A 13,043-nucleotide genomic window follows, 5' to 3' on the forward strand; every position below is an offset into this window, starting at 1 on the left:
CATCAGTCTTAATTGTTAAATGGTTCAATATAGTTAATGCTCAGTCATACATTTTTAACATATATGATTTCATTAGAAACAAATCCAATTTCATAACCAAAAACCTAACTTTGGTAAAGGTTAGTATAAGATATTATTCATCAACTGCTTGTTAAACTGTTAGGCAGAGAGTGCATTTTTTCAAAATATTTCCTTTTTATCTGGTATAGAAAGGCATTTTAAATGAAAAATATTCACTATTAGATCTTAATCATGTTATATTATCAGTTATAATACTTACCTAATTTAGTTTCTTGTTCCCAGGCTTGTTCAATAGTGTGAAGTTTTTCCTTGGTAATCTCCAGTTCTTTACTTACAGACTCCATTTGTTCTTTTAGGGATGCATTTTCACACTGAATAAAACAGAAACATCACTGAGCAACTACATTGTAATTCAGATTAATACCACAGATGTGACACTGTCTGAACTTTATATAATAACCTCCTAAAGCTCACAATCTAGTTTTTTTTAACGAATGTAGAACTTCCTCTGCATGTCATACAGATAGACATACACATAACGTATATGTTGTATACACACACACATATATTATTTTAAAATCATCATCAAAATTTTGTATATCCGATATGTGGCCCTAAACTCCTGAGTATTAGCTTCTGCCATGTTCACTTTGGCCAACGTGGAACACTCAAGAGTCTCACAATCTTCATAAACCGGTGTTTACTTCCCTCATTCATACCAAGGTTTACTGAGCATCCGTAGCATGCCATCGGTGACAGGTACCGTACGTTCATGATGAAAAGAAACAGACAAACTTCTGGCCTTCATAGGCCTCACCATTTGGTGTCTGTGCGTATATGTGTGGTAGGAGTTGGGGAGAGTGTGGAATGCAGCAGAGTGTAAACAGATAAGCAAAGAAAAAAATTCACTAAACAGGTCAAGATCTAGAAAGAAACAGAGTACAAAACTAAAGAATAATAAAAAGTAACATATCCAGATAGAGTGCTTAAAGAAAGTATTAACCACTGAAGAGGTGGTATTTAAGCTGAAACTGATGGTAAGAGAAGGAGCCAATCTTGACAAGAAACCAGCCATGGAAAGAACTGATATACTACTGGTAAACCCAGATGCTCCAAAGCAGGAAAGAGTCTGGAGTATTAAAGGACTTGAGCACAGTGAGCAAAAATCAGGGTAAAGAGGAATAAAAAAAAAGGTGGAGAGATAACAGGGGGCCATACCAGGCAAGGCATGGTATGTCAAGACAAGTAACTGGAATTTAACTTAATATATAATAGAAAATCATTTAAAGATTTAAAGGAAGAAGTTTTAACCAATCATTCTGAATAAAATGTGGAGAATAAATAAAGAGGTAAATAGAGAAATGAGAAATTAGTCAGGAAGATACTGTAAAGTCCAGATGAGAGGTGACACTGGTTTAGATTACAGTTATAGCAGGGAAGATGGAGAAAAGAGGACACATAAGAATTAATTACATTTGGGGGGAAAACGATAAAGGAAAGGAATCACTAGAGAATAATTCTAAGATATCTGCCTTAACTAAATGAGTAGATAATAGTGACATACACTGAAACAGGAACAACTATGAGAGAAACAGACCCCAGGAATTAAATTTGGACACATTAAATTAGAGATTCCCTTGAAACATGAGTTGTTAAGTAGGGAATTCCATACAGAAGAACAGAGTTCTGAGAAGTCAGGCTAGAAACATAAAATGTAGGAGTTGGCACATAAGTATAATATTTTAAGCTCATTTATTCTTCATTTTAATAAACAGAATGTCTACTATGTGCCAGGTATTCTAAGCACTGGAATATAATGGTAAACAAATTCCATCCTAAAACTTGTATTTTAATGGAGAAATTGGAAAATAAGCCAATATATAACATACTGTCAGGTAATAAGCATTATGAAGAACAGGGTAATGAAATCTTTTTTTAAATAAATTTATTTATTTATCTTTGGCTGGGCTGGATCCTCGTCGCTATGTGCGGGCTTTCTCTAGTTGCGGAGAGCAGAGGCAATTCTTCATTGCGGTCCACAGGCTTACTCATTGTGGTGACTTCTCTTGTTGCAGAGCACTGGCTCTAGGCACGCGGGCTTCAATAGTTGTGGCGCACGTGCTTAGTTGCTCCACAGCACGTGGGATCTTCCAGGACCAGGGCTCGAAACCGTGTCCCCTGCATTGGCAGGCGGATTCTTAACCACTGTGCCACCAGGGAAGTCCCGAGATTTTTTTTTTAAAGGGCGATGTTATAATGAAAAGGAAGATAAGGGAATAAAACATGACTTTCTGGTAATATGCACAATTACAGCCCAGTTCCTAGATACTGTAAATTCGTAGGAGAAAAACAAAAAAGGGCTTAAGGTGTTTTAAATATCTTGCTACCCTTTTTGCTTCTCTTACTTCCAGACTCTTTCAAAGGATAACTGTGGCCTTGCTCCACATCCCATTTTCATACCCCTGCCCTGGTACTGCACCCTCATTTATTACCACTCTTACCTCTAATATTCAATCATTCTCTCCCTTTTAGCTCTAAATTTTCTTTTCCTCTCCTCTCAAACTTCATTGGTCTCCTTTTTAAAAAAATTTTTTTGAAAAAACAGAGCAAATCCTCTTAATTTTACCTTAGTCTGTATCTATTTCTCTTCTCTGCTATTATCAAATTTCCATTTTTTAATTGCCTTATCACCCATTCGGTTTTTGTATTTCTTTACCACCCACTCTGTTTTTCATATTCTAAAATTTGATTTTCATCACCTTTATTCAATCCCTGAAGTTAACATCTATTAGCTCTAACTCTGTGCCAAACAGCAGGTACCAAACCCACAAAAATGAACTAAGTAGAGTTTCTGATATCAAGAGGCTTATATTCCTGTAGGAGAGGCACACATATAAACACATATAATATGATGTGATATAAATAACAGAACTAGGTACAAAATATAGAAATAACAGAGAGGGTGAGTTTTTTCTATAAAGAAGGATGCTACAGAAAAAAAGGTAGTGTCTGAAAAAAGTTTTGAAACATGAATAGAAATTCACTGAGCAGAAAAACTGGGAGAGGAGGAAGGGCTCTCTAAACAAAGAAAACTGCATGTACAGAAGAACATACGAAACACTGTGGTGGAGAAAACTAGTAGTTCACTTTCTAAAACATTAACTGTGAAACTCCTTAGAATGTCACCGTAGATGACATGAGTTATGTGCGGGCTAATCACAAAAGTCACTTATTCTTTAAGTGACTGACAGCTTTTGAGAGGTTTTAAGCAAGGGAAGGACATGGTCAGATTCAGGTTTAGAATGATCATTTTGGTGGCAGCAAGGAGGATACAACACTGGAGGTAACGGTATGGGTAATGGTTACCACAGTAAAGATAACAAAGAATAAAACTAAGACATTGCCAATAGAGAAGGACATGTTCAGAATTATAGCTGAGATACAGGAAGTAAAGGAGAGAAAGGGATATAATACAGAGACAAAAATTTTTAAGGTTTGAATAGAGATGAAAAATATTATCTGGGAAAATAAATTTTAAAGGTTAAAAATTACTCATTGATATGCTATCTGCAGATTTCTTATCTATGATTGTCTAATGCTAGAGAAGAGAGGACAACAGACATGAAAGATGGGAAAAAATAAATTTTTATCACACTTAAATATTTAGAATTTTCCTTAAAAATTAACATAATCATCTCTCTTCAAAAATAATAAAAAGTAAACTGATCATGATTATTTCTAGTTAATATTAATAAACAATGACTCAGATAATTTTGTAGGAGTCATTGAAAGCTATTCAGAATGTTTTCTTGAATGTGTCCCCCTAAGCAAGTGAGAGCTTTTGAGCCAAAAGAATTATATCTCCTTCCATTCCAATGAGAGGATCATAAAAGAGAATGAACCAAAAGACATAAACCTTTATTTTTCATAAAGATAAACAAAATCAGGAGCTTGTTTTGCCTGCTGTAAAAGGTATGAAGGTCGAGTGGCTAGAAGACAATTACAAAGGGTCTGGGCCATATTCATAGACTCCTTGAATTAAACTAATGATACTCCATCCTATTCTTCTCTCTCTCTACAGTAAGAAAGGATAGGGATTTGCAGAACTCATCCAAGGTCCAGGAAGAACCATGGATATCTCATCTACTCTCTGCTACATCCACCCCAAAGAGCCATGGACCATGAGGGAATAATTTACACTGGGATCAGGGCAAGAGAAAGGAATAGGTACTTAATAATGCTTCCTCTTCTAACTACATTATCCTATCTGTTCCATGTTCTTTTTTCTTTTTTAAGTACCTGATGGAAAGAGATTTCATTTAGCTAAATCACACAAGTGGGGTAAGGAAGATAACCTGGAAGAAGTCATCCAGAAGTCATTTTGCACCTATTGATAAGAATGGCTAAAATCACAAGGTTTAAGGATCACATCTACTTACCTCTAGGTGTTCCAAGTTATTTGTTCTTTGAACAAGCATATTATCTTTTTGCAAGATGTCTCTGTACTTAGCTGTGAGTGCATTGTATTGTTTATTGGCCAATGCTAGTTCAGACAGAGAGACACTATTATCTATAACTTTTTGGAGTGCTGCAATCTTGAAAACAGCCATTTCCTATGTAAATAAAGATACACTGAATTAAGGTGATGTATTTTTTTCTGGTAAAGCACTAGCCACTTTTGAGGATAAGATAATATAGCTGAAAGCAAAACAAATTTTAGAATAATTTTAAAAATTAGATTTCTCAAGAATTGCATGTATTGCATATATTTTAATATATTACAATAATTATTAATTACTTTCATACAAGAAATCATATTTGGAAATTTTAAATCATAATAAAAATAAAGTGAATCCTTTTATAACTCCTGTCATAGTTAAATGAAATTCAGTTAATTTGAGAAAAGCATAATATACAGCAGCAAGACAACATATCACTTAGAATATATCTTTGGATGGTTTTTCTAAATTTCATAAGATTAAAAAAAATACTTGTCTTTTGAATGGCAAAATTTGCATCATCACAGGTAACATTTACAACTTTGCTATTTCTGCTTCTTTATAATTAGTAACAAACTCGCTTTATAATAAAAGAAAAATTTTTGTTCACAGGAAAGAAACATTATTTAGGGAAAAAAAACCTTCTCTGCATCATAGCTATCAAATAATATCAAAGGCTTTAAATTACTTGGTTCATCTTCAACTCTTTAGATACAGAGCTATAAGAGTCACTACTCAAAGACACTGTATTAACACCAAAAAGAAATGACTGAACATAAAACTAAATTTATGAAGTGAGGAAGATAAAGAATTTATGAGTTCCCTGGAGGACTCATAAATTGGTTAGGACTCAGTGCTTTCACTATGGTGGCCTGGGTTCAATCCCCGGTCGGGGAACTATGATCCTGCAAGCTGTGCGGCTTGGCCAAAAAATTTAAAAAAATAAAAATAAAATAAAAAGAATGTATGGTTATAATTCATTCTGAAGTAGAGTAATGAGGGGAAAATATTTGTAATAGTGCTTCAGATCTCAATTTGAAAACTTCTCTATATAAATAAATACACCCTAGTCTACCTTACCCCTGGGATTCAGTTTCACTTTTGCTTGTGGTGAGCGAGATCATGTTTCCCATCCTTAAAAATATCCCCTTTTTGGCTTTCCAATTGTTGCAAAAACAAACAAAAAATCCAGGTTGAACAATCAGGTTGAAGAGGAAGAAGCTTCTAGTTCTTTCTTCCCTTCTATCTCAAACACTAGCTATATTTGTAATACTCTAAGAAAAGTACATTCTACAAAATCTAACACAAAATAAAAACATTTCATATTGAAAATAGGTTTATTAGCATGACAATTTCACCCATTACTATATTTAAAAGGGGGTGGCAAGGAACTCAAGTTCATTTTAATTTTACTTTGAATTCTTCTATTTACATGCTCCTGTGTAAATTTAGACATGTCAAATGAATATATACATGCTTAAATAAGGTATGATCAGATGTAAAGCAAGGTGCAGAAGAGTCGCAGGGCATGCAACTTTTTCTGTCTTTGTTAATACCTTGCAAAAGGAAACATTAGAAGGATTATCAGTTACCTAAAGGGGGTGTAAGGATGAAGTAGAATGAAGTGAAAGGTACAAGGACATACGTAAGATTTCTCTGTTGACATCTTTTGTACATATAAATGTTTTATATATTCAAATTTAATTTTTTAAAAAGTTACCCTAAAACTGAAAACAAATGTAAAATAAATGAACCTAACTATATAGCAGATATATAGCATAACCACACAAAGAGAATTACTTCAAGTCACTATAGAATATGTTACCATGACGATACATCCTTAGTGAGAGATATTCTAAAGAAAATAAAAACTGTGAAGAAACTTTATATCTAGTAGCACTGGTATTGTTATTGTTAATACCAATACAAGATTATTGTTTTCAAATTAATGTATGAATATTGTAGTATAAAACAAATAATTATTTTAATGTTATTTTAATAGAGATTTCCGTGTTAAAAAAATAAAGTACAAAATCGAAGGTTAGTAAAAACTCCATACTCTTACTTATCCTAAAATGTTAAATTTGAACTAAAAATAACAATATGAACTCATGATTTAAATCTATACATATTTTCCTAACTGTACTAGTAGCAATGACACTCCAAGACAATGACACCTAGGACCGGTTTTTGGTATCTAAATGCTGTCCCCACTAAAACGAACCAGGGCTCTTTAGAGAAATGGCTTATTCCAGCCTGCGTAAGAAGTATACAAGGTACATCTTGGACATATGTTGTTCCAGAAAACAGACTAAGCTTTGCAGCTTGGTTCAAAGACTAATGTATTTCTGTCAGAAAGGATACAAGAACCTCTTTAAAGGGCTATCACTGGCCAAAGTTGAGACAGAATAATAATGACTGCACCTGAGTAAAACACACTGAATATTTAAAAGTGTGTGAGTCTGTTATGATACTTACGGAAGAGAAAGCTGGAGGGTGCAGTGGGTGGGAGGGGATAGGCCGAAGCAGACTACACAAACTCTGTATTCTGAAAACTGGTCATTAAAAGGAAAGAATGACCAGTTGCCTTTCTAGTTAGGAACCATACTTCAAGATAGCCAAAGAGCTTGGGCTAATGAGGAGAAGCTCTTTATTTTATAAAGAGTACCTGCTAGTAAATGAAGAGAACATTATATAATTAGAAAATCATGATTTTTGCAACTCTTAATGAAATAATTGGGTCAGGCAACAACAATCACCAGTGGACACTAAAACCATTAGGAGAACTGATGAAGAACTGGTTATTTGCATGGTATCAAAATATCACCAAAGAATTAACTAAATCACTTAATAATAGAGATATATGGCTGTCTCCCCCTTAACAAAGTAATCAATCATGAAACATGGGAATACCAGACATTCCATCTCTTGAAGTGATACACTATAAAGTATTACTTATAAAGTATAAAACATTACTTATGAAGTGTTCTTGCCAAAAATGTTTAACCTTAATATAACCAAGGCTTCAAAGCTAACTTTTAGTAAATACAATGGATACAGGAACAAGTAAAATTATGAAAGAAAATAATCAGATAAATATTCATCATTTTTCAGAAAGAGGAGGAAAAAAAGGGGGAGATTCTATGTTAAGAAGACTTAGGACATGTAACATCCAAATACAATGCAGGGTTCTTGACTGGATCCTGGGACAACTGAGGAAATGTGAATATGATCTGGACGTTAGATAATATAAGGTATTGTTGTCAACTTTGTTAAGTGTGATAAAGTTACTGTGGTTATGTAAACAGAAAGACTTTTTTAGAGATGCACACTAAAATATTTAGGGGAGAAATGTCTGCAATTAAAATATTCTTACAAAAAAACAGATGAAGCAATTAGAGTAGAATGTTAATAAATGTTAACTATTAATCCAGGTGATGGGTATTCATCATACTATCCTTTCTTCTTCACGTTTGAAAATTTTCAGAGTTGAAAAAAATCAGACGTACCTTAAAACGTTGCAAACGTCCAATTTTTTCACCAACTTCAGCCTCCATTGATATCAATTCATTCTTCTGTTTCCAATTTTCTTTTCTAAGTTGTCTCTCCATTTCTACTAAAGTAGTATACTGCCTTATGAGTGACTTTTCATTCACTTGTAAGACTGTGATCTTTCTGCTATTTTCTGAAAGTGTTTTCTTCATTTCATCTGAATCCATCTGAAGAGCACTGAGCAAATTCTGCACAAAGTCACATTTACATTACTTGTTAAATCTAGCTATCTTAGTTTGTACAGTATTATATATTGATTTTAAAAGTGTTTTACTTACATTATATTCTTTTATTTTTATAGCATCTTGTTGGATTTGATCCTCAAGTTTTCTCTTTTCCTCCTTCATTGTTTCAGATTCTGTTTTCCAGGTCTCCTTTTCACTTAAAAAAAAATAAATGACAATACAGTAACCCCAATAAAATATTTAACAATAGGAAGAGACAGCTATAGATTATGGAAATTTAGTTTCCATAAAATAAGAGAAATCAGAACTAGTCAATATCTGATAACATAAGTAGAAATTCCACTTGAAAGGATTTATCCTGAAAGTTATATTTTTATTTAATAAATGAAAGGTAAATAAATTATTTTATCAAATTATTTTCATTAATCTACAAATTATTACTCTACAATTGTTACAATATAACAATTGCAGCTGAATCTTATAAACATTTTATTAAAAACAGAAAACAATTAAGAAAATAATCAATACCCCAAACTAATTCTGGAAATCAAGTCTCAGTATTCTGACCCTATTCTTAAATTTGAGTGTTAAATACTTATAAAATATCTAGAATACAAACAAAATGAGAAATCATTAGACTTAAAAGAAAGTGTATAAGACATTGTTGCCTACCCAGACCTGCAATCTGCTTGGCATAAACCAATTATGGTGTCAGCATTCTCTTTGAACTGAATGATTCAAACCTGGACATATGACTTGGACAGCTCATTAACCCAATTCTGACTAATGAGATCTAAGTCTGCCAGCAGCCTCTGGAAAAAATTTCATGTAAAAATAAAAAGTTATGTGAAAAAAAAATGCCCCTCTTCTTCAATGGTCATGGTTCCATCTTCCTTGAACTCCTTCCTGCATCTATTTTATAACCAACATAGGAGATAATATGACCTATACTATAAGACTCCCAAATATGACCTACCCTATAATTAGCTTTGGTTTTCTTGTTAGATCAAATCGTAGTCACTATTAGTATTTAAATCACCTTTGATCAGGTATTCTAACTATTACCAAGGATATTAGTCCATCGGTACAGATGAGATGGCAGAGATAAGCACAAACAGGTTAGTTCCCCATGAAAATATATGAATAATGATGACGGTGATGATGAAGAACGATGCTAACAGCTGACATTTATAAACAGATCATACGTGCTATAATATTCACAAAATGCTCATATCTGGGTATTTTCACATAATTCACTTAAGTTTCATAATAACCCTATGAAAAAGTATTACTATCACAGAATTTTATAGATAAGGAACTAAGACACAAAGTGGAGGTGAAGAGGCAGGAAGAAAAAGTAAAAGAAAATATCTAAATATTTTTTGTTACTTAGCTTTAACACGAATATTCTTCTATTATATTTATAAAGTTTTGCTAATACCTATACCTTAGGTATTCTTTATATAATAAGCTTTGTTGATGACGAATTACTGCGAATTTTCTGTTATAGTCTTCAAGAGAATCTTCTAAATTCTTTAACTTATTTTCTTTATATTCTAGTTCCTAAAAATTGGTTTAAAATGAGAATGAAAAAAGTATCAGGATATATTTTAAATTTGAACGGATAAATTCATATTCTGACAAGATTATAGAAAAATATACGAAAGATAATAGTCAGCAAATCCATAAGCAGCACAAGATTATTCTGAACACCTTATGGCATACAGAATGAGGTAATATGTGTAAATGAGAAGTGCTATGAAACAGGTAAAATTATTTTCATCATACAGAATAGTTACAGTAACCATACAAATGATCAGATACAGTAGTTACAAACTTACCTTTAGCCACTCAGTCCCACATACCCTTTAGTGCACATATGCATTCATAGCTCCAGTCAAATTGTCCTTTCCAATTATTTCATTTTGAAGATGAAGAAACTTGAGACTTAGAAAGATCAAGTAACTTACTCAACATTAAAAAACTCATTAATACTACCCTTGGTAACCATTTTCTAAGCACACGTGCCAAGCTCAGTGCCAGGTGTTTTACAAATTGCAGATCTAACACTTGCAGTCAGGTCTGGCTGACTCCAAAGACCTTGCTACTTCTATCACTCTATGTTGCCTTGGGATTGGGAGTCCAAGCACTTGTTTTGCCACTTTGAACAGGTTTTCAGATTCCAAATTGGTTCTCTAATCTACCACGATGCTTCTCATGTATTTTTTTATATAAAGATGAGAAAAAAAGAATCTTATCACAAGTAACGTGACAATGCAATACTTCTATCACTTATTGACAGTGTTCCCGTATTGCAGAAGAATAGATTCATGAAGAGTGCTAAAATTATAAATTTAAAAGTAATGATATAACATGAATTATAATGTTCTAATAAGTAAATTCTAATACTCAAAAAAATTAATATAATTTACAAATACAAGCATTTGATAATCATAACTCAAGTATATTCACAAATGGATTATTTAGGAAAGGGAAACAGCAGTGCTTATAATCAAAAACTTACTTTCATTGATTCTGAACACAGTTTTGTGATTGTATTTGCAATGTATGTGATATTACAGGTATTCACACTCAAATGAAATAATGAAAAGCATCCCTCATTACGCCATTCATAATGACTATAATATAGACAGCAAAACTGAGAAACAAACACAGGGCAAGCAGTATCCTTTCTAATTTGCTAACAGATTAACTAATACCTTACAGGATAAAGGGAAGAAAGAGATAAAAGTCAATTTTCTTTAAAAGTTTCTTCTTGTAATTAACACACAAAAGAAGGAACGATTCTAATCATTACACAAAAAGCTGTGTCAGACTTTATTCATGTGAATTGCTTTTCCAACCAGCAATAAATAAAAGATCTCACCTTATTTATACATTACTATCTCATAGTAGCTGCATGTTATTCTATCTGTCAATCATATATTTCATATGAATGGCACGCATGCTTCTCATTCAGATGAATGGAATAAACTGCTTTTATTTATAACATTCCATCTAATATAAAAATCATTAAAAAAACACTTCACTGTTAATATTCTAAGAATGCAAAGGAATATATGATGATTAAATTATAAAACATACTATCAACTATTTTTGTTACTCATATATAAAATTTTCAGTACCTGTAAGATATGTATTAAATATTCATTCTGAGAATTAATGATATTGGCACTAGATGGCGCTATCCCATCAGGTAAGTCTACTCCTTTAAACACAACATTGGATCCTTCTGACTGTCGTAAAAGACTGGTCTCTTTTTCAAGATGATCTATCTGCAAATGAACAGTTCAGAAATGAGAATCTCATCTCTTACACCCAAAGAAAGACAAATTTAAAAGCAGCAACTAACACTTCCTACTGAATATCTTGAACAAGTAGATATATGAATGCTCTGCCAAGTATTAATTAAATTATAATTTGATTTATAATTACTACTACTTAGAAATGTCTAGGAATATATTTAGAATTTTTGTATCCTTTTATGTTATACAGTACTTATTTTTCCACTAATTTAATTTAAAAAATTCAAACAGAAGCTTTCCGAATGTTGAAAGAATTAATTCAAGGGACATTTTCTCATAAAATAGTCATTTAAAAAAAATTTAATGTTTCACATTAAATCTTTATTCATATGCTTAGCACTTTCTTTTATATAATAAAATTCTCACCTTTAAATTTGCTTTTGTCAACTGCTGAGAATAATTTATAGCCTCCTTCCGAGATTCCCTGAGCTCCTGTCTTAATTCTTCATTCCTTCCAGTAAGTTGATCAACTTGGGCTTTTAAATGCAGATTGGCATCAAATATCCCTTCTGCATTCTTTGATTCTATAGCCTAATATATTTAAATTATATAGAAGAAATGTGAAGAAAAACACTAAAGTCATAGCAAAAAAAATCTATGTTTAAATAAAATTCACATTTAAGCATTTTACTATTCCCATGTGTAATAAAATATACCAAATCTATCTCTTATTTATAAATTTAAATTTATAAAATACCAGTTTAACCTACAACAGTATTCCCAAGCATACTAATCACTTCATTCTAACAATTAACAATATCTAGCTAATCCAAGTAGACTGGTAGACCAGAAAAACAACTAGACAGGAACAACATGACTAGGGTTCAAATATTAACCAATCTCTTATTTGCTGGGCAAGTGACTTAAAATTCCTTATAGGCCTTCCCTGGTGGCGCAGTGGTTGAGAGTCCGCCTGCCGATTCAGGGGACACGGGTTTGCGCCCCGGTCTGGGAAGATCCCACGTGCCGCGGAGCGGCTGGGCCCGTGAGCCATGGCCGCTGAGCCTGCGTGTCCGGAGCCTGTGCTCCGCAACGGGAGAGGCCACAACAGTGAGAGGCCAGCGTACCACAAAAAAAAAAAAAAAAAAAAAAATTCCTTATATCTTAGCTTCCTTAACTCTAAAGAAGAAGAAATAATGTTAGCTCTGTCTACTTCACAAGGTTTTTATACAGTCAAAATGAGATAATTTATATGTAAATGCTTTGAAACCATGAAGCATCTGAATTTAAAGCATGAGCAAAGGAATGAAATAGGTACTACATTTAATTAATTAAATTTTTCATTGTGTCTTCTCCATACAGTTGAAGCATACATAATAACAAAGGCAAAGTATGATAAAATAGTGTTATCCAAGAGTGCTGGATAAGCAAAAATAATCTATCAAATATTAAAATACTATCCAAGAGGCTTCACTGCTCCTAATTCCTCAATAACAGCATATATAAATATACCTACCCCC

The 13,043-nt window shown here is 32.7% G+C and overlaps 1 protein-coding gene across 1 annotated transcript in view; it reads right to left on the minus strand.

Moving 5' to 3' along the window:
- CEP290 (centrosomal protein 290) overlaps nt 1–13,043 on the minus strand; it is a 98,970-nt gene that overhangs the window by 46,017 nt on the left and 39,910 nt on the right. Inside the window, exons 21-27 of the mRNA XM_067009839.1 lie at nt 11,950–12,114; nt 11,404–11,553; nt 9,705–9,820; nt 8,351–8,453; nt 8,030–8,260; nt 4,461–4,634; nt 281–392 (exon numbers count right to left, since the gene is read on the minus strand). Coding sequence (XP_066865940.1) covers nt 281–392; nt 4,461–4,634; nt 8,030–8,260; nt 8,351–8,453; nt 9,705–9,820; nt 11,404–11,553; nt 11,950–12,114 — 1,051 coding nt within the window. The remainder of the gene's footprint in view (nt 1–280; nt 393–4,460; nt 4,635–8,029; nt 8,261–8,350; nt 8,454–9,704; nt 9,821–11,403; nt 11,554–11,949; nt 12,115–13,043) is intronic.

This window comes from Kogia breviceps, chromosome 12, assembly GCF_026419965.1.
Source record: "Kogia breviceps isolate mKogBre1 chromosome 12, mKogBre1 haplotype 1, whole genome shotgun sequence".
NCBI classification, from domain to species: domain Eukaryota; kingdom Metazoa; phylum Chordata; class Mammalia; order Artiodactyla; family Physeteridae; genus Kogia; species Kogia breviceps.